The 20,679-nt window shown below is 46.9% G+C and overlaps 1 protein-coding gene across 3 annotated transcripts in view; it reads right to left on the bottom strand.

Annotated features, from left to right (window-relative positions):
* Positions 1–14,273: 14,273 nt before the first annotated feature.
* The window catches only part of DNAJA3 (DnaJ heat shock protein family (Hsp40) member A3), a 197,092-nt gene continuing 190,686 nt past the window's right edge, over positions 14,274–20,679 (bottom strand). For all 3 annotated transcript variants that reach the window (XM_030212294.1, XM_030212295.1, XM_030212296.1), the window contains one exon: positions 14,274–15,105. Coding sequence is in view for 1 of the 3 variants with exons in the window: in XM_030212296.1 (XP_030068156.1) it covers positions 15,083–15,105 (23 nt within the window). In the remaining 2 variants the exon portion in view is untranslated. The remainder of the gene's footprint in view (positions 15,106–20,679) is intronic.

The raw sequence follows: 20,679 nt of genomic DNA, 5'->3' as shown, positions 1-20,679 counted from the left end.
TAAAGGTAGAGATCTGGGAAATTCACCCCACCCTGTGATTTGTCCAAAATTTAATTTACAATAGTCAATGTGTGCTGCCCGACCCTGCCAAAGAAATTTAAGGAAATTTCCTTTTAAAGCCATCTCCTCTTTTCTTCAAACCCAGATGGGAAGGGCCTGTAGAGGACAGAGCAACTTAGGAACCATAACCATCTTGACAAGGGCCTCCAGACCTGTGAAGGATAGGGGAAAATCATTCCACTTATGACAAAGGGACTTGATTTTATCAATACCTGCTGCAATATTATGCTGATACATCACCGAGAACAAAGGATTTAAATAAATACCCAAATACTTCATGTTATGAGTAATGGATTTAATCAGAAGCCACCTCTGCCAGCGCTTCTCCCCTCTATGTTCTAATGGCATGACATCGAATTTATCACAGTTGACATGAAGACCTGAGCAAGTGCTAAACTGATGGACCAGACCCAAAAACTTGGCTAAGTTCACAGGGGCCTGATTCACATACTCAAGCGGGTTTCAGAAGCCCAATCCAGATAACCTGTATGTCTGGATCCTGCCTGCTAGTGGCTCTAAAGCTAAAAGGAAAAGAAAATTCCCATTCAAGCCAAATTTATCCAAAACCCAGAACAAGCATGGCCAAAGCACACTGTCAAAGGCTTTTTCGAGATCCAGGCTGGCAATAACCATCTGGTTAGGCTTTCTCTTATCATGCAGTGTCATGACGATTTACACAAATTCATGGACACGTGGAGGGGCATAATTGAAAGGGACGCCCAAGTTTTCCTGGGGACATCCTCACGGGACGGCTCCAGCAAGGGGCGGGGAAACCCATATTATCGAAACAAGAAGGGCGGCCATCTTTCATTTCGATAATATGGTCGAGGACGCCCAAATCAGCAAATTTAGGTCAACCTTAGAGATGGTCGTCCCCAGGACTTGGTCGTTTCTGATTTTCAGCGATAATGGAAAGCGAGGATGTCCATCTCAGAAACGACCAAATCCAAGCCATTTGGTCATGGGAGGAGCCAGCATTCATAGTGCACTAGTCCCACTGAATGGAAAAAGCCCTTCCCTTACCGATCCCTTAGCGATTCGGAAAGGAACGGCTGCTCGCTGTTAGAGCATTTGCACACGATTTCCTTCCTAAGAAGGGGAAGCCAGTGCAGAGCAGCCAAGTGTTATGTGTGGCTGCTCTGTGTATGCCAAAGACGGCTTCACACATGCAGACAAGCTGCATGTATAATAGTCGACTACAACCTTAGAAAAACACAAGTCCAGGTGGGTGGACGTCCTTCGCAATGCCTCCATCCCTGCGACGGCAGTTGAGGACGTCCTTCCTTCGTTATGCCTCCGTCCCTGCGACGGCAGTTGAGGATGTCCAAAATGTGGATATTTCTGTGAGGATGGCCATGCCTTTGCTATGCCTCTGACACCCCTTTTATTTGGATTTTGGATCACAAGTAGCAGCAGTGGGATTTGAACCAGCCACCTCTGGATTGCAAAACCAGTGCTGTAACCACTAGGCCACTCCTAGTGGATATACCTCCTACTGCTTCTCAATTGGCTAATTTTTTCCAATCTAAAATTCAGACAACAAGATCTATATTTTCAAATCAGCTAATATGCTTTAATGTATGTATAACTGATAATGACATAAGGGGTATTCCTGGCAATAGATTCTGGGTTGACTTCGATTGGAAGTCTTTCAATTCCTTATTCTCAAGATATTCCAACTCGCGCTGTCAGCTAGATCTTTGTCCAACTTACATGATGTTGGTTTCTCCTATTAAATTTAGACAGTTTTAGAATGGATGTAATCTTTGCTTTCCAATGGTCTTTTTTCAGAAAATCTAGGAGCTATTATTATTACTCCCATTTTGAAAAATCGTAAGGAGTCCATTCAGCAGGTTTCAAATTATAGACCGGTTGCATCCATACCATTGTTTGTCAAAATGTTGGTTTTAGTTCCTACACAACTAAACAGCATCATAATATCTTACATCAGTCACAGTCAGGTTTGCAAGCAGGCTGTAGCACAGAAACAATTCTGGATTCATTAGTAGATAAGGCAAGATCTTTTCTTCAAAGCAATTACAGAGCTTTAGTTTTACAGTTCAACCTCTCGAGTGCCTTTGATTTGGTGGACTATGAGCTTATGCTGTTGGAATTGGAGAAAATAGGTTTAGAGGGTAGAGCACTTGGCTGGGTTTAGAGGTTTCCTGCCTTCCAGACTACTCTGACCCTTGGAATAACCCCTGTGGTTTTCCACAAGAGTCTCTGCTTTCACCAACTTTGTTCAATATTTTTTGCATAGTCTAAATTCACTTTTAGATTACCAGGGTTTGTGTTTTATTTATGCTGATATCACAGTTATGATTCCTGTTTATAAACAATCAGTCAGATTACTCTATTAGTCAACAGATGTTTAGATCTTATTTCTTCTTGGATGAAGAATTATAAACTTAAGTTAAATCTAGAGAAGACTAAGTTCCTGTTGCTGTCTATATCAACCCAATCCACTATATTCAGATTAAGCAAACAAAATACACACTTTCTTCTGTAATTAAAATCTCAGGGGTTTATGTGGATAGCACTCTGACTCTTCATTCACATATTAATGCTCTACTTAAATGTTCGTTTTTTTTTTCTATTAAGAAAATTGAGATGTCTCTTTGAAACTGATAACTTTAGATTCCTAGGTCAATATCTGATATTGTCGGTTAGGTAACTTATTTTTTTAGGGGGAAGTGCTATGTACCGTGTTTCCCCGAAAATAAGACACTGTCTTATATTATTTTTTGCCCCCCTAAATGCTCTAGGTCTTATTTTCAGGGGCTGTCTTATTTTTTGGGGAAACATCGGGGTTGGCCCACCCGCCCTCCGTCTCTCCCGGAACTAACCTTAAACGCCTCCTTTCACCTTCGCAGCAGCAGGGCAGGCCACTCCTTCCTTACCCTCGCCTGACATAACATCCGCGAGAGCGGGGCACGGAAGGAAGGAGAGGTCTGCCCTGCTGCTGCTTGCTGCGAAGGTGAAAGGAGGCGTTTAAGGTTAGTTCCGGGAGCGACGGAGGGTGGGTGGAGGGGGGGCGGCCTTGTCCGGCTCTTGGCGGCCCTGCTTTCAAACAAAAATTTGCTAGGTCTTACTTTCGGGGGAGGCCTTATATCTAGCAATTCAGGAAAACCTCTACTAGGTCTTATTTTCGGGGGATGTCTTACTTTCGGGGAAACAGGGTATAAGCTAACAAGGCTTCAGACAATACAGAACACTGTAATATGTCCAATTTTCTCAAATCTGATAGGATTATTATGTTAAATTACACTGGCTACCGCTAGAGTCAAGGGTATTGTTTAAGTCTGCATGTTTTTTTATTTAAAATTTTATATGGTGCAGTTCCAAACTATATGCTGGATAATTTTCAGTTTTCTTCTTCATCTGGGTCTTCAATAGTAACTCTCCTTTTAGTTTTCCTTCTGCTAAGGTTGTAAGAGATTGAAAATCCATGAATTACTGTTGGCATATCAAGCCCCTAAATTTTGGCAAGTATTTTCATTATGCTTTGTGCAACTTGAATCCTATGCTTTATTTAGGAGAAATCTTAAAACTTACTTCTTCCAGAAGTTTGTTCTGTCTATATAATCAGAGTTACTGTTTGATATTTAACTCATGTTGTAATTCCTGGGAGACTGCTCTGGCTTCTTATGAGTGGTGTGAACTGCTTACTAGAGAAAGACATGGGGATAAAGTTTGTCCCCATCCTCACAGACTGTCCCCATCCCTGCCCCGTCCCATGAACTCTGTCCACAGAAGCTTCAGTTTATTTTATATTTAAATCTTATTACAGTATAAAAAGGAATAATATTCTGAACTGTCATTTATAAAGCAAAAATAGAAGATACAGCCCCCTTCATCTCCCCTCCCTCCCTCCTCTTTCACAAACATCCCCTCTCCTATACTCCCTCCCTGCCCCACTTACAAAGGTGCCAGAAAGGGCCTGAGCTGTTCTAGCTCTTCCAAGCACAGCTACAAAAGGAGCAAGTTCCCACGTGCCATTTTTTTCTTTTGATGTAGGCACCGTAAAAAAAAAAAAAAAGATGTTAAATGCTCCCAGGTCTCAACCTAATTGTTTTTTAAAATTATAAATAGTAAGTCTGATTGTTGAGCACCTGATACTCATAACATCATGTCTGTTTTGGTGGCCCTTTACTAGGTGAAAAAAGCTCTGCAAGAATACAGGGACTTCCTATAACCAGCCCCTCCAAATGAACTAATTACTACTAACCCATAAAACCAATAATACTTCCTCTGTGTACATCTGTATGCTGCACAAGCCGGCATGCTGGTGCTGGGGGGAGGGGGGGGGGGTGGATCTTACCATGGTCTTCACAATGTCCAACAGTGTACCGCGTTCCTCCTTGGCTCATTCACGCTATCTCCTCCTGTCTGAGTCCTCTAGCTTAGTGCCAACTCCATCCTCTCCTCTACTGCTGTGCCGTCTGCGGGCGCTACTCTCTCTTTAGCCTTAGCAGTAAGTATGATGCCGCCACTACCACTACCACACTGAAAAATAATCCACAAAATGGCGTGCTGTGGTGGCAGTAGCACGAAATGAAAGACGAAAAGAGGCCAATCAGGGTCCTCTTTTCTGGTGATGGCTTGCATGGTAGGCAGGGAGGGGACAATTAACATGTTGATGCTCGGTAAGGACTGTGTGCCTGCATGTGTACACTACTACAGGCAGGGAGCAGCAGAACAGAATGGATGGAGAGGAGGCGGCTGGATTACAGAAGCTACCCTGTCCCTATGTTAAAAGGTAGGTGTCCGTTTTATCGCGGGTACAGGGATAACTACCATTCACTACAAAGGAATGGCTTGATTAAAAAGCCAGAGTTTGAGAAGCATCTTAAAAGTTAAAGTATGAGGATTCAGATTTAAGTTTAGGAGGTAGAGTGTTCCAGAGTTTCGGTCCAGCATAGGCAAGGGCCATAGGTGCAGGTGGTACCGAGTCTTATGGGGGGGGGGGGGGGGGGGGAGGGAAGGTGAAGGTGAGCTTGTTGAGAGGAACACAAGTTCCAGAGGGAGATATAGGAGATAAGCAGATGGGAAATGTATTCTGGAGCTGATAACAAGCCCTTGTAAACCACTGAAAGTAAGTTGTAGTTAATACGGGAACAAACAGGCAACCAGTGTTCATTTTTAAGCAATGGAGTCATGTGATCAAATTTGTGCACAAGTGTAGGAGTTTAACAGCTGTAGATTGAATGAGTTGGAGGTGCTTTAATGAGGAATGAGGGTAATCCAGAAAACAGAACACTGCAATAATGCAAGTGTGTAATGATACAGGTAGGTAGGAATCAACTGAGTGAATGGGTTGCAGTGCAAAAACTGAGGACTGAACCATCTTATTCATATGTAATTTAAACGTAAGTTTTGGATCAAAAATGAATTAAAACAAAAACCTGTGCATTCTGTCAAATTCATGGTGTGACATTGAAAAGTAGGGGGAAAGGGGAACAGGACAATAGGGATTAGGAAAGAACAGTTTCAGATTTGGAGACATTAAGAGTCCAACTGGAAAGCCAGGGTCGCAGTGCACTCACGACAAAAATTGAGGTGGAAGGGGTCAAACGAATCCAAGGTGTAGGAATAGAGAATTTTAATATCGTCAGTGTAACAATATGGATTGCATCCACGGGACTGGATAAGTGAGATGAAAGGAGAGATAAAAGGTTGAATAGAGTTGGGGACAGAATGGAATCTTGAGGAACACCTAATGTGTAAGGCTATTTGGCAGAACAGAGCGGATTTTGGGTATGACTGGAGCAATACAGCCAGACAGAAGGTATAAGTGCAACATAAAAGGTGTTTATTTACAGAACAAATGGTAAAATTATGTATCATACCTGATAATTTTCTTTCCATTAATCATAGCTGATCAATCCATAGACTGGTGGGTTGTGTCCATCTACCAGCAGGTGGAGATAGAGAGCAATCTTTTTGCCTCCCTATATGTGGTCATGTGCTGCCGGAAACTCCTCAGTATGTCGATATCAAAGTTCCATCCGCAGGACTCAGCACTTAGAGAATTACACCCACAAAGGGACACTCTGCCCAGCTCACCACCGCCGAAACGGGGGAGGGGAATTAACCCAGCTCATCCCCACACAAGTGGGGGAGGGGAATCCGTCCAGCTCATTCCCGCGGAGCGGGGGAGGGACACCACACCCGCCGATGCGGGGGGATCTGGCTTATCCTGCAACCGCAACCGCGGGAGCTGACTGACCCTAACACCGCTGAAGCGGGAGGGGTACAAAGCTGCCCTACAGCCGCACGAAGCGGGAGGGAGCGCAGGCAGAATTTAGGTATCAATCCAGCCCCGTAAAACGGGGGGGAGAGGAATGCAGCAGCTCACTGTAACACAAAATCGTCTCAACTCCTGAAGAATCCAATTGAAAAAACTTGAACACGAAGTCCTCCTGAACAGGAACTGAAGACTAAACTTGAACCTGAAATGCAACCAGAATATAAACAGTACAGATATCTGGGAGGGGCTATGGATTGATCAGCTATGATTAATGGAAAGAAAATTATCAGGTATGATACATAATTTTACCTTCCATATCATCATGCTGATCAATCCATAGACTGGTGGGATGTACCGAAGCAGTACTCACCCAGGGCGGGACACAGAAATCCCTGACCGCAACACTGAAGCTCCAAACCGGGTCTCCGCCCGAGCAGCCAGAGTCAAGCGGTAATGTCTGGAGAAGGTATGAGCCGATGCCCAAATTGCCGCCCTACAAATCTCTTCCAAGGAGACGGACTCGGCCTCTGCCATCGAGGCCGCCTGTACTCTAGTGGAGTGCGCCTTCAGCTGGATAGGCGGCACCTTCCCTGCGGCCACATAAGCCGCTGCAATGGGTTCCTTGACCCATCGTGCCACTGTAGGCTTGGCAGCCTGCAGACCCTTACGAGGACCTGCGAACATCACAAACAGATGATCCGACTTCCGGAATCATTGGTCACTTCCAAGTATCTGATGATGACTCGTCTCACATCTAAATATTTGAGAGCAGAGTACTCCTCTGGGTAGTCCTCCCTACGAAAGGAGGGTAGACAGAGCTGCTGATTCACATGGAAGCGAGGACTAATCTTGGGCAGGAAGGAAGGCACTGTGCGAATAGACACTCCTGCCTCAGTGAATTGCAGAAAGGGCTCTCGACATGATAGCGCCTGGAGCTCGGAAACTCTTCTGGCTGAAGCGATAGCCACCAAAAGACTGCTTTCAACGTCAATTCTTTCAGAGATGCCCTCGACAAGGGTTCACAAGGCAGCTTCTGCAAGGCTCTTAGCACCAGATTGAGATTCCACGCAGGTACCACTGCGTGCAGAGGAGGGCGCAGGTGAATAACTCTCTTGAGAAAGCGCACCACATCTGGCTGCAATGCCAGGGAAACACCCTTCAGGTGACCCCTGAAGCAAGCAAGAGCCGCTACCTGGACCTTAAGGGAACTGAGCGACAGGCCTTTTTCCAGACCTTCTTGCAGGAACGCCAACACTGATGAAATTGGCGCAGTGAAGGGAGAAAGTGAGCCTGCCTCACACCACGATGCAAAGGTACGCCAAACCCTGGCGTAATCGGTAGAAGTAGAGCACTTCCTCGCTCTCAGCATAGTGGCGATGACCTTGTCTGAGAAGCTCTGTTTGCTCAGACGCTGCCGCTCAATAGCCAGGCCGTAAGAACAAAGGGGGAGGGATCCTCCATCACCACGGGACCCTGATGCAACAGGCCCTGCTCCGCTGGCATCTGCAGAGGTCCGTCCACTGAGAGCCTGATCAAGTCCGCATACCAGGGACGTCTGGGCCAATCCGGACTCACCAGGATTATCAGGCCCGGATGCTTTGCCACCCAGCCTAGCACCCTGCCCAACATGGGCCAAGGCGGGAACACAAAGAGGAGCTCCTGTGTCGGCCACTGTGGGAGAAGAACATCTACTCCCAGAGATCGAGGGTCCCGTCCTCTGCTGAAAAAGCGCGGCACTTGGCAATTGGCTGAAGACGCCATCAAATCTAGGCTCGGCTGGCCCCAGCGCTTTGAGATGTCCAAGAACGCCTGAGCAATATTCATGACTCCCGCAATGTGGGCCACCGACAGCTGTTCCAGGTTTGCTTCCGCCCACAGGCATAGCTTCATGGCCTCCTTGGCTAGAGGGGCGCTCCTGGTACCTCCCCGGTGATTGACATAGGCCACAGCCGTGGCATTGTCCGACAGGACCCGTACTGGCTTCAGCGCCAGGCCCGGGAGAAACTCCAAAGGCGCCAACCGAATGGCTCTGAGTTCCGGGAGGTTGATAGACCACTCTGCCTCTGCAGGGGACCAGAGACCCTGCGCTGTCCTTCCCAAGCAGTGGGCTCCCCAGCCCCACAAAGAGGCGTCCGCCGTGACGAAAAACCCACTCCGGGGTCACAAGAGGCATTCCTGTGGACGGCTTGTCTGGCCTCAGCCACCAGCTCAGCGCCTTGCGCACCGCTGGATCCAAGGGAAGGCGCACAGTGTAATCCTCCGAAGCTGGAGTCCATCGCTGCAGCAGAGAGCTGTATAGGTCTCATATGGGCCCTGACCCAGGGCACTACTTCCATCGTGGCCATCATAGAACCCAACAGCTGCTGCCCACAGTCCCAAGCCCGAAGAGAAGAGGCTGCTAGGAACTTGTCCACCTGAGCCTGAAGCTTGACAATCCGATTGTCTGTCAGGAACACTATGCCCACTTGGGGGTCGAATCAAACTGCCAGATACTCCAGGGACTGAGTCGGGCGCAGCTGGCTTTTCTCCCAGTTGATGATCCACCTCAGGGAGCTCAAAAGAGCAATCACCCGGTCTGAAGCTCTGCCGCACTCTGCGTAAGAGGGGGCTCGGATCAACCAGTCGTCCAGATAAGGATGGACTTGTACTCCTTTCTTGCGTAGGAAGGCCGCGATGACCACCATAACTTGGAGAAGGTCCGCGGAGCAGTAGCCAACCCGAAAGGGAGGGCTCTGAACTGGGAGTGTCCTCAGAACTGCAAAACGCGGAAAGCGTTGATGAGGAGGCCAGATGGGAATATGCAAGTAAGCTTCCTTGATGTCCAAGGATGCCAGGAACTCCCCTGCCTGTACTGCCGCTATAACAGAGCGGAGAGTCTCCATTCGGAAGTGCCGAACTTCCAAAGCCCGACTGACCCCTTGAGGTCGAGGATAGGCCGGACAAAACCTCCTTTCTTAGGTACCACAAAGAAATGGACTAATGTCCCTCCCAGGCGGATCAGATTGTCCAAAGTCTGCTGCACTGCCACAGCTTGATCGGAGACTTGCAGGGAGAGTGCACAAACCCGATTCTTAAGGGTCGGCAGAACTCTAGCTTGTAGTCGTCTCTGATGACTTCCAGCACTCAAGCGTCCGAAGTTACCCTGGTCCACTCGCCCAGAAACGAGGATAGGCGTCCTCCAATCTGCTCTGGGCCATGGACCAGTGCCCCGTCATTGGGTACGAGACCCTGGGGGAGGACCGGAGGTGGCACCTCTGGGACGGCGGTCTCTGCGAAAGGAATGCTGCTTGGGGGAGAAATTCCTTTTGATGGAAGAGGGGGCAGAGGAGCTCGACTTGCCCGGGCAATACCGACGGGCTTCCTGAAACCGTCCTTTGGAGGAACCGGGGCGGGCACCATTGGCCCGAGCCCTGACCTCCGGTAACCTCTTGCCCTTAGACATGCCAAGATCGGTCACAATCTTGTCCAGCTCGACCCCAAAGAGCAGCTTGCCTTTAAAAGGCAACTTAGCCAGGCGAGACTTAGAGGCGTGGTCAGCAGACCAATGCTTCAGCTAAAGCCACCGCAGTGCAAAGACTGTCTGAGCCATACCTTTAGCCGAGGCTCTCAAGACATCATACAGCCAGCCTGCCAAGTAGGCCAAGCCCGATTCCAGGGCTGGCCAATCAGCCCTCAAGGAAGGATCCGAGGGGAAAGCCCGCTGCGCAAGCGTCCGTCACGCCCTGGCCACATAGGAGCCACAAATTGAGGCCTGTAAACTTAAAGCAGCCGCCTCGAAGGACGACTTTAAAGCCGCCTCCAAACTCCTGTCTTGGGCGTCCTTTAGGGCCGTGCCACCTTCCACCGGCAACGCCGTTTTCTTAGTCACCGCAGTGATTAAAGAATCTATGGTAGGCCCAAGAAAGGCCTCCCGTTCACCTTCAGGCAGAGGTTAGAGGCGGGACATAGCCCTAGCCACTTTAAGGCTCGCTTCTGGGAAATCCCATTGAGCCGAAATCAAGGTGTGCAATCATGCACGTGGAAGGTTATAGGCGGGCGCTTAGTCCCCCGCATAATGGCAGAGCCAACAGAGGCTGAGGGAGAGACGTCATCCGGAGAGGAACTCTTCAAAATGCTCATGGCCTGCACTAACAGGTTGGGCAAATCCTCTGAGCAAAAGATCCGTGCTGCAGAGGGTTCATCCGCTCCATCCGAGCGGGAATCCGTCTCCTCCAAGGAATCCCCAAAGGACCGTTGGGAGAACTCAGATACGCTGCCCTCATCTACATCAGAGGAGACCGAGTCCTCTAGGGCCTGGAAGTCCACCCGAGGGCGTTTGCTTCCGGAGGCCTCAGCCCCTTGATCAGGGGGGGGAGCCGGGGCAGCGTTCATCATAAGAAAAGCCTGATGCAGCAGCAAAAAGAACTCAGGGGAGAAACCCCCTAGACTGTGCACTTCTGTCGCCTGGGCCACGGCCCTAGACGCACCCTCAACCGGCGCTCGCAAGAGCGGAGGAGAAACATGCTGCGCATCCAAAATGGCGTCCGGCACGAAACTCCGAGAAGGAGCCGCGTGGGAAGAACGGCGCTTAACTTTCGTCGCTTTCTTGCCGTCGCCCGAATCAAGGGCGACCATAGCATTAACGTCTCCCAGCTCGAGGGCGGCCCAAGAAGAAGCCGTCCGAGCAGAGTGGCCGGCCAACATAGAGAGGGCGAGCAGCGGGGGATGGGCGCTTATGGCGGGAAAAACCGCCGCACTGGAGGAAGAACCGGGACACTGACCGGACTCCAAACTGATGCCCAACAAAGGCGATTCAGGCTTTGAAAACCCCCGCATCCCCGCTAGACGCACACACGTGGTCCGGGGAGCGAATCTTCGCGCCCTTGCCCTCCGACTCCATAAGCCACATGGAGACCGAACAGGGAACCCCCTGCCCGCTACAAAAAGGTAAAATTACCTGCTTCTCGCTCTGAGCTGTAACGAACTGGTGTCCCAGTGAGCAGCTGCAATAAACGCTGATATAAACGTTGAAATAAACGCCCTTAAAGGACGTCAAAAAAAAATTTTTTTTTTGTTTTTTAAACAGAGCCAGCGGGAGGGGGGAGAAAAGGAGGGACCTGGCACCACCAGGTTTGCACTTGCTCAAGAAGAGCCCTCAACCCCAGGTACTCAACAAAACCTAAAGATTAGGCTTGGAGACCTAGCCAGAGCTGCTGCTGTGTGTGACCACCACCTGCTGAGATAGAGAACATACTGGGGAGTTTCCGGAAGCACATGACCACATATAGGGAGGCAAAAGGATTGCTCTCTATCTCCACCTGCTGGTAGATGGACACAACCTACCAGTCTATGGATTGATCCGCATGATGATATGGAAGGTCCTGTTACCTCCCAGGGCTGGGATAGCAAGATTTATGTACCCTCGGGCTTATTCTTTAATGCTTAGTCCAGAGGTCAGCTTAACTCCAGCCTGACCTTAAACACTCTAACCGTCAGTTAAGCAACACCAGCAGTTCAGTACTCTTGCATAGCTTAGCAAAACAGTACTAATGTCCCTATACTTTTATAGAGTTCATCAGTTTCTACATGCCCACTGGCTTGTCCTAGCTTTACAACATTCACATGCCCTCATGGCTTACCCCAGCCACACAGCATAACTTGTACTCACTCTTACAGTAATTCTCAACTAGATCACCATAGCTCACAATACAGGCAGGTAGATCACACTATGAGCTCCTGCTCTTCTTCTGGGTCTTTGTATCGGGACCTTTCTCCTCACAAGGCCTCTCTTGCCAAGGTCTCTGTATCAGGACCTTTCCTCTCTTGCTCTCTCCTGAGGCTCATCTTCCTGTATTCTAAAGCCACTCCTTTTGGGCCAGCCAGCCTCACTTATCCATAATGCACTCGATCCTACCATAGTAGTTCTGCAGTTCAGCCAGAGAGACAGCAGGTCCAACGCCCCCCTGCTGTTGGATGGCTGAACTGCAACTCTCCACAGAGAATCTCTCTAGGGGCATCTGCACTAAGTTCCTCATAGCCTAACAGATGACTTAAATATGAAGTGACAGTCTGAGATACCCATTGAGGAAAGGGCGCTGCAGAAGTAAATCATGATCAATCATGTCAAAAGCTGAAGAAAGGTCTAATGAAACTATTACAACAGAGGTTTTTTGATCCAGTGATGTACATATTTCATTGTGAAGTGCAGTGAGAAGAGTCAGTGTTGAAGCCTCTGCGAAATTCTGTCAGAGTAGTGCAAACATTTTAACTGAGAATGTGGTAAGCTGTTTCAGAACCAGCTTTTCCTGGATTTAAAAAAGGGGAATGTTGGAAATAGGACGATAGTTAAGGGGAAGTGAGGGATGCAAGTCAGATTTCTTAAGAATGGGAATTACAACAGCCAATTTCCAAATGCAGGTTCCTGATTCAAGACTCTGCTTGAAAGAAAAAAATAAAAGGCATTAAGGAAAGAATAAGACTAGACGAGCCTGCCCAGGATCGCCGAGTGAAGAAGTGGTTAATGTATTAAGGGCCAGAGAGATCCATTAAACCTGTACAGTAGGGATATTAAAAGTGCGCCATTGTGCCATAAGAGCACAACTGGGCTCAAAAATAGTCAGGAGAGATTATTAATTTTATTCTGCCCAGCTAGAGCTAGAATATCGAGGGAGGTGAAGAGATGGGTGTGGAGAAGGTAAATGAGGGGAAACAGAACTAAGAATTTGAAATAATTTTTGTGGTTTACTGTTAGCAAACTTTTTGGCCTTGGAATAATAATCTCTTTTGGCAGTGCGAGCTGCCAATCGATACTCAGTGTATTTAGTTTTAAAATGACAATGAGTTACAAAGGAATGGTGTTTGCACCACCTCCTTTCTTCAGTGTTCACTTGGGGTTTAGAGAAGACGAAGACTTTGATGGTACCAGGATGCACAGTGCCGCAGGGAAGACATGGGCTGTTATTTCAGTGGAGCAACCTGATCTAGAATGTTAACGAGAGAAGATTAGAACTGAGAAACCTGATCGGATAAGCGTAAAGAAGTGCATGTGGGGTGGGGGGTGGGGGAGAGGAGATCTTGACCTTCTTACTGTTATCTGTTACTCTTTCCAAATATTTGACCATTCTTCTAATTTTCTCCAAGTTCCCTTTCACTTTTGCATAATTTCAATACAGATTTTTGTATCTACAAAATGAGCATAATTTCTGTCAAGTTCTTCAACAACAATGTCACTAATACAGGCAATGAAAAGCATGATCCTAGCACAAAGCCCTGGATTACCTACTGGCTACTTTACCTTGCACAATATGTTGCTGAATGAATGATTAAGCACCACAGTGAAACCTATTTAAAATTGTTCGTTAAAAAGCAAAGTTGGATATTGACAGTCCCCAGCTGGTGAAGGGTAATTTTATAAGGGGGTGCCCAATATAAGTATGAAAGAAGGTGCCCACTTAAGTGCAATTTTATAAAGAAACAAACACTTATTTTGCACTTACAACAGCCCAAGTTAAATGTGCATACACAGAGTAATATAGTTTATAAATAGATATATATATACACACCTGTGAACTCCACCCAAACTCCAGCCCTATATGTGCCTATCATCATCTGATAGAGTGGTGTTTCTCATGTTGGTCCTGGAGTACCCTCTTGCCAGTCAGGTTTTCAGGATATCCACAATGGATATGAATGAAAGACATATGCATGCAGTGGAGGCAGTGTATGCAAACAAATGTCATGCATATTCATTTTGGATTTCCTAAAAACCTGACTGGCAAGAGGGTACTGTGCCATATGAAATCATTTATGCACACAAAAATGGTTTATAATATTACCCTCTGCATGTATGAAATCTGTGCACAAGCACTAGCACTGCAAAAGGGTTACACATTCTTGGGCTCAAGCTAGTCTTTATAAATGGTTTCACTGTATTACAGCAACATGGACAGTAATATACAGCACAACATGAATAATCCAAACCTTGTTATATTAAGGACATCTTTTTATTAACATGGTTTAAGTGGTGGTAGCAATTTATGTTGCATGTTCTGTTACTCCTCTAACAGAAACTGTTTGAGAATCTGTCTTTGTCACCTTTTACCACTGAAGAGGCCCAGGAACGCAACTCTAAATAAGGGAGGAATTGCTTACCCAGTTCGACTACTGCAAGAGTTTAAGGAAGAGGGCTGGGCCACAGATGTTCTGACCTGTTCTTGTTCCCAACCTAAGGGAGCTGAAGGTGTCACTGTGCTGAAAGATAATGGGTAAGGGCCATAATAAAAAGACTTCATCTCATCTTGTACCTATGGGGAAAATACATGATGCAGACCCCAAAATCAGGAGCCACTGATGAAAGCTATTCCAACCAGATAGCTGTGGTCTTTTACAACAGAGCCTTCCATGGTTATGATATATGCAAAGTTATGGGCTGCAGGACAACTAAGCATGGATGGATTCAACAGCAGGGATGGACCCAAGCTTGAGGCTCAGTTAGAAGAAAGTTATAGTTTCCTTTAAATGTGATCCATTTACCTTCCATGTATAATTCAAACTGTCAGCAAGGTACCGAGGTGTATGTTCCCTTGGGCACAGTGCAAATAACTTGTGAGGGCAGGGGCCAATCTTCAGGTAATGCTCGATACTTCTTCCCAAGAAGCAAAGCAGCATTGCAGTTTAGTTATTTCTGGTATTCCACAGATACATTAAAGTGCCTATAAGTCCATGTCCTTCTACCTCTGAAGAGTTGTGCAGTTAGACCCAGCCCTCTGCCCTGCACAGGGAGCTGTACCATGCCTAGTTTCCAGTAGATCGTTTGCCTGTGTTTAAAGAAGAAAGAAAGAGCATTAACAAAGCATTTACATAGTTATGTCTCCTGTAGTACAATCAGCACACAACTCAAAGTACAAATGGGAGGCAAAAGCCAGAAAAACCTCAGGTAGAGCATTTTCTCTACAGACCACCACTATTTAAGTGAACAGCACAATGGAAATGCATCTCTCTCAAAGACAAAATAAAGTCAACATATTCACAATGTTTGCTTGAAATTCTTTAGCAAGAGTTATTCTCTGTGTAAAACCAAAGCCTCTCACATCTATAACAGAGCACTAGCCTTTGGCAATGGTAACTGGGTGAATTACAACCCAGACACCCCACCCCCAGGCTGTCAACATTTTTTGAGAAAGAAAAACCCGACACCTGTCCTGCTCCATGCCCCTCCCTTTGACGCACCTGTTGCACCTTTCACCTACCCCACCCCTCTATAACTGTCTGCATTAGGGTTGCCATGTCAGAAGAAAAAACTGCTACATGTATGTACGTTCTACAATTAGTCACAAACTTCACATAACAGGTACATAAGTATTGCCATACTGGGAAAGACCATGGTCCATCATGCCCAGCATCCTGTTTCCAACAGTGGCCAATCCAGGTCACAAATACCTGGCAAGATCCCAAAAAAATACAAAAACATTCTATACTGCTAATCCCAGAAATAGTGGATTCTCTCCAAGTCCATTTACTTTCCAACAATTTTTATTACTGAAACACATACATTATGTTGCATGTATTAAGTACCTGTACAATCAATCAATGAACATTAACTGCAATAAATGTCAAATATTATACACCTTCATTAATCTTTTAACTTTTGTTCCCCCCCACTTCACTAATATTAACGTTCTTTCCAACAAGGTTTATTTATTAATACCAATTTGACAAAACTCCTTTTTCCCCGTGCCACTGGACCAAGACTCCGACATGCAGGAGCCTCCTAATACCTTCCAGGTCCAGTATCCCTATCTAAGCTTAGACATATATCTCCCTTCTCTCTTGTTTTATACAGTTCAACAATCATCATTGTGGGGGATTTCAACAAAGCGATCATCCTTGGAGTCTTTGCATATGGGTAGATCTCCTCGACCTCCGACTCCAAGATCAACTTGTCTTTCCATCCCCCCCAAAAAAACTCCTACATTAAAACCTTCCCCCCCTTTTAACCCCCCCCCCCCCAACTCTAGTGATACAACCGCAAAACACACTTCCTCAGCTAAAATAACTCTTCCACCCAAGGAACATCCAAGCTCCCCACAACAAAAGGGCAAGAAGGGCCTAGACTCTGATGACCCTCCCCCCACCATGCTGTTCCTCATCCCTTACCTTTGTTATAAAGACATCCCACCCTTAATGAGTACCCCCTCCCACCCACCCCCTCCCCAAACCCCTATCGCCTCCTCATTAATTCCCCCAATCTTCTAATGGGAGATCTGGCAAGCCCCTCTATCTACCACTGCCTGTTCAGGAGACTCTGTGAAACCTCCAAGCTTGTTAAGAATATGGCTCCGGATTTTAGGTGCCAAAGAATTAATGTATCCTTTCCAAATGAGATAAAAGCTACGCTGGGCCATAGGGCTACGCAAAGAGTCCTGGAGCTGCATTAGCAGCAACGCATGAAAACGATTGCGCCAATGCCAAAATGAAGGGGGTCTGTCTCGTGTCCAGTAAACTAATATACATTTTTTCCCCACAAGGAAAGCCTTATGGGCCAGTGCATTCTGATGTGTCGATCCTCCCTCTACAGGTGCCCTGCACCCCACTAGTATACACTCCGGGTGTTGTCGTATTGGATGCCCCACCAATCTCTCTATATACCTGCTCACTCTAGTCCAAAAGGCAGTTATGGCAGAGCATTCCCAAAAAGCATGGTAAAAATTATTAGATTCTGCCCCACATCTCTTACACTGAGCAGACTTTAGGAAGCCCATGTTGTACAACCGCTGTTGGGATGTGTACACCCGATATATCACTCTCACCTGGCACTCCCGGAGTTCTGCACTCTGTACCCATTGCTGAACCCCCCTCAGGCCTTTCAGCAAATCCTGTGTAGTGAATTTTATCCTTGCATCTGTCGACCATCGATTCGCTACTTGTTCTGTCTCGTTGTTGACACATTTTTAATTGCCTTTTGTGCAAGAGTGATATCGAAATGGGCTCCTCTGTCACCATTTCAAATAGCTCATCCAGCTTTAACTTTAAATCCACCCTCAAGGGATCCCTAGGCAATGATGCTATATAATGTCTTACTTGTCATAAGCAAATCTCGCCCCCAATCAGAGGCTTCAATCTGAAGTTCCCCCAATGATTTAATATCACCCCCTGGTCTCCACTATGTCTTGCAGGAACATTATACCCCGCTCCTCCCATACTCTCATACCCGAATTTCCCATTCCTGGAGAAAAACGGCCATTCCCCTTTAAGGGCAGCAGCCTGCTATAACGATAATCAAAGGCCCATATTCACGCTAAGTCCTTCCACACCTCCTTCATAGGTCGTATCAGGACATTACTTCTCAAATGTATTGGTAGATCTTTCCATGTAGCATGCAATACGTAATGCAAATGCAAAGGACTACAAAGGGCCGCCTCCATTTGCAGCGGGGTGTATGCCTCCGTCTGTTGGATCCAGTCTCCCAAGTGGCGCAGTAAACATGCCCTGTTATAAAGCTTGATATCCGGAACACCCAGTCCTCCATCTCTCCAGTTACCCACAAGGCTTTTGTAACTTAGCTGAGGCCGTTTTTTTGCCCAGAAAAATTTGGAAACTATGCTTTGCAGAACCCTTAGATCTCGCCGTTTGAGGTACAAGGGTAAGGTTTGTAAAAAATAAAGCCATTTAGGGAACACCACCATATTAAATAAGGAAATACTGCCCATCAACAATAACGGCAATCCCTCCCACCTCCCCTGAATTTCCTTAGTGAGCTCCATTAAGTGCTTTATGTTGGTACTGTAAAGCCACGCAGGGTCTCCAGTAAGCTGAATCCCCAGGTATGTGAATACTCCTCGGGCTCTCTTAAATTTGCAGTTCAGTCTATTCCATTGCCTCTCCTCTAAGTTAATTGTCATGACCTCAGACTTGTCGAGGTTGAGGCGAAATCCTGCAAAGTCCCCAAACTCTGCGAACAGGCTTAAAAGTGTTGGGAGGGATTCCTGAGGGTCCCGAACCACTATTAACAAATCATCGGCGAAGGCAGATATCTTGAACTGCTCTTTACCGATCTGGACTCCCTTCACTTCTCCCATCTGTTGAATTTCTCTTATAAGAGGATCAAAAGAAAAAAGCAACACTGGGCCTTCAGAACTAGGACAACAGGAGTACTTTATTGATCAATGACCCGACACGGGCCGTGTTTCGGCGCTGACAGATGCGCCTGCTTCAGGGGTCGATATGTTGCCGCAATAGTGTGCGGATGACAAGGCGCGTTTGCCTTAAACCACCGGGAGATGGTCGTTTATGATGACAAAAAAGAACGCAGATGGCGCTTGCAGTATCTCCTGTGTTCTGATCCGGAAAGCGCTAAAAAGCGCTACACCCGATTGAAAATGAGTTCTCTCGAAAACAAGAGAGAACTCATTTTCAATCGGGTGTAGCGCTTTTTAGCGCTTTCCGGATCAGAACACAGGAGATACTGCAAGCGCCATCTGCGTTCTTTTTTGTCATCATAAACGACCATCTCCCGGTGGTTTAAGGCAAACGCGCCTTGTCATCCGCACACTATTGCGGCAACATATCGACCCCTGAAGCAGGCGCATCTGTCAGCGCCGAAACACGGCCCGTGTCGGGTCATTGATCAATAAAGTACTCCTGTTGTCCTAGTTCTGAAGGCCCAGTGTTGCTTTTTTCTTTGGACCTGTTTGCCTGTATACTGTAGTGCCCTCTTTGTCTGTATTGTTCTTATAAGAGGATCCCATACCAACACAAAAAGAAGTGGCAAGAGAGGACATCCCTGCCTTGTTCCTTGTGCTATCTTAAATGTCCCTGATGTCATCCCATTCACCCATATCTCTGCCATTGGATCCTGATATAGGGCCTTAAGTGCCTCCAGAAAAAATCCCTCTATTCCATAGGCCCGCAAAGTAGCAAACATAAAATCCCAATGAACGTGGTCAAACGCCTTCTCGGCGTCGAAGCTGATTATTAAGGCTGGGGTCTTTTGATATTGTAAACTCTCCAATGCCGCCAGAATTCGCCGCATGTTGCGGGCGACCGACCTATCTCTGACAAAACCCACCTGGGCCTCATCTATCAGCTTTGGCAGTATTCTTGCCAACCTATTTGCTAGGATTTTTGCTAACAGCTTTGTTTCGTAGGGGAGCAAAGAGATAGGCCTGTACAAACTAGCCTGAAGAGGGTCTCGGCCCGGCTTTAACAGCACTACTATTTGAGCCCTCCTCAGCGTATCTGGTAATGCCCCACACTTAACATGTTGATTAAACACCACCGTTAGACAAGGTACAATTTCTGCTGCAAGAAGCTTATAAAATTCCGATGTTAGCCCATCCACACCCGGAGACTTATGTAAAGGGCTATCTCGTATACACCAATTCACCTCGTCTTCAGTTATTTCCTTATTAAGCTCCTCTCGCTGTTTATCCGTAACTTTGGGGAGTTGTTGGCCAGACAGATACCACTCTGCCTCGAGACCCTGGTCTTCCAGCGGCGAGTACAATTCTTCGTAAAACTGCTTAAATACCCCATTCACCCCTTCTGGTGTATGATAATATCTCCCCTGATCATCCTTTACTTGCGATACATAACGTGACCCTCCCACCTGTTTCACCAGCCGTGCCAGCAATTTCCCTTGCTTATTGGCATGTTTATATAGCTGAAATTGATAATACTGATTTGATTTTTGATACTTAGCATGTATTAACTGGTTCAACGAGCTCTGTGCCTCCAACAACCTTGACTTATTCAAGGCCGTTGGTTTATACCCAAACCTCTGGCACGTCTTCTCTACTAACTTCCCTACCCGAAGCAGCTCCGCGTCCCGTGCCTTTTTCTTATGAGAGTAGAAGGATATGGTGGAGCCTCTCAACACCGTCTTCGCCGCTTCCCAAAACAACACCGGATCTTCTTGATAACTTGCTTCGTTGAACTCTGTGTAGTCTTTCCATTGAGTCTGTATATAATGAGCAAATTGTTCATCATAATACAATTCCCTGGGAAATCTCCACCGTGCTCCCTGACCCCCATCCCTTCCCCAGGATAGGGTCACCCATGTCAACGCATGATCTGACACCTGAGTTGGGCCAATCTCTGCCTGCGCGAGCGTGGCCACACTGTCCGCCGATACCAGTATATAATCGATGCAGGATAAAGTGTCATGAGCCCTAGAGAGGTGGGTGTAGTCTCTTTCCCCTGGGTGAAACAACCGCCATGTATCCACCAGATCCAGCAGTGCACATATTCGCGGTACACCCCGCTGCAAATTCACTGGTCCCACACTAGAGGCGCCCGTACTGTCCCATAACGGGTCATAAACTGCATTAAAATCCCCCCCCCCCCCATAATTATTGGGATCTTTTCAAAAGAATGCACCAGCCTCACTATAG

The sequence above is a fragment of the Microcaecilia unicolor genome, chromosome 8 (genome assembly GCF_901765095.1).
Source record: "Microcaecilia unicolor chromosome 8, aMicUni1.1, whole genome shotgun sequence".
Classification (NCBI taxonomy): Eukaryota; Metazoa; Chordata; class Amphibia; order Gymnophiona; family Siphonopidae; genus Microcaecilia; species Microcaecilia unicolor.
The sequence above is the reverse complement of the archived record's forward strand: the minus strand, read 5'-3'. Positions and strand labels throughout refer to the sequence as shown.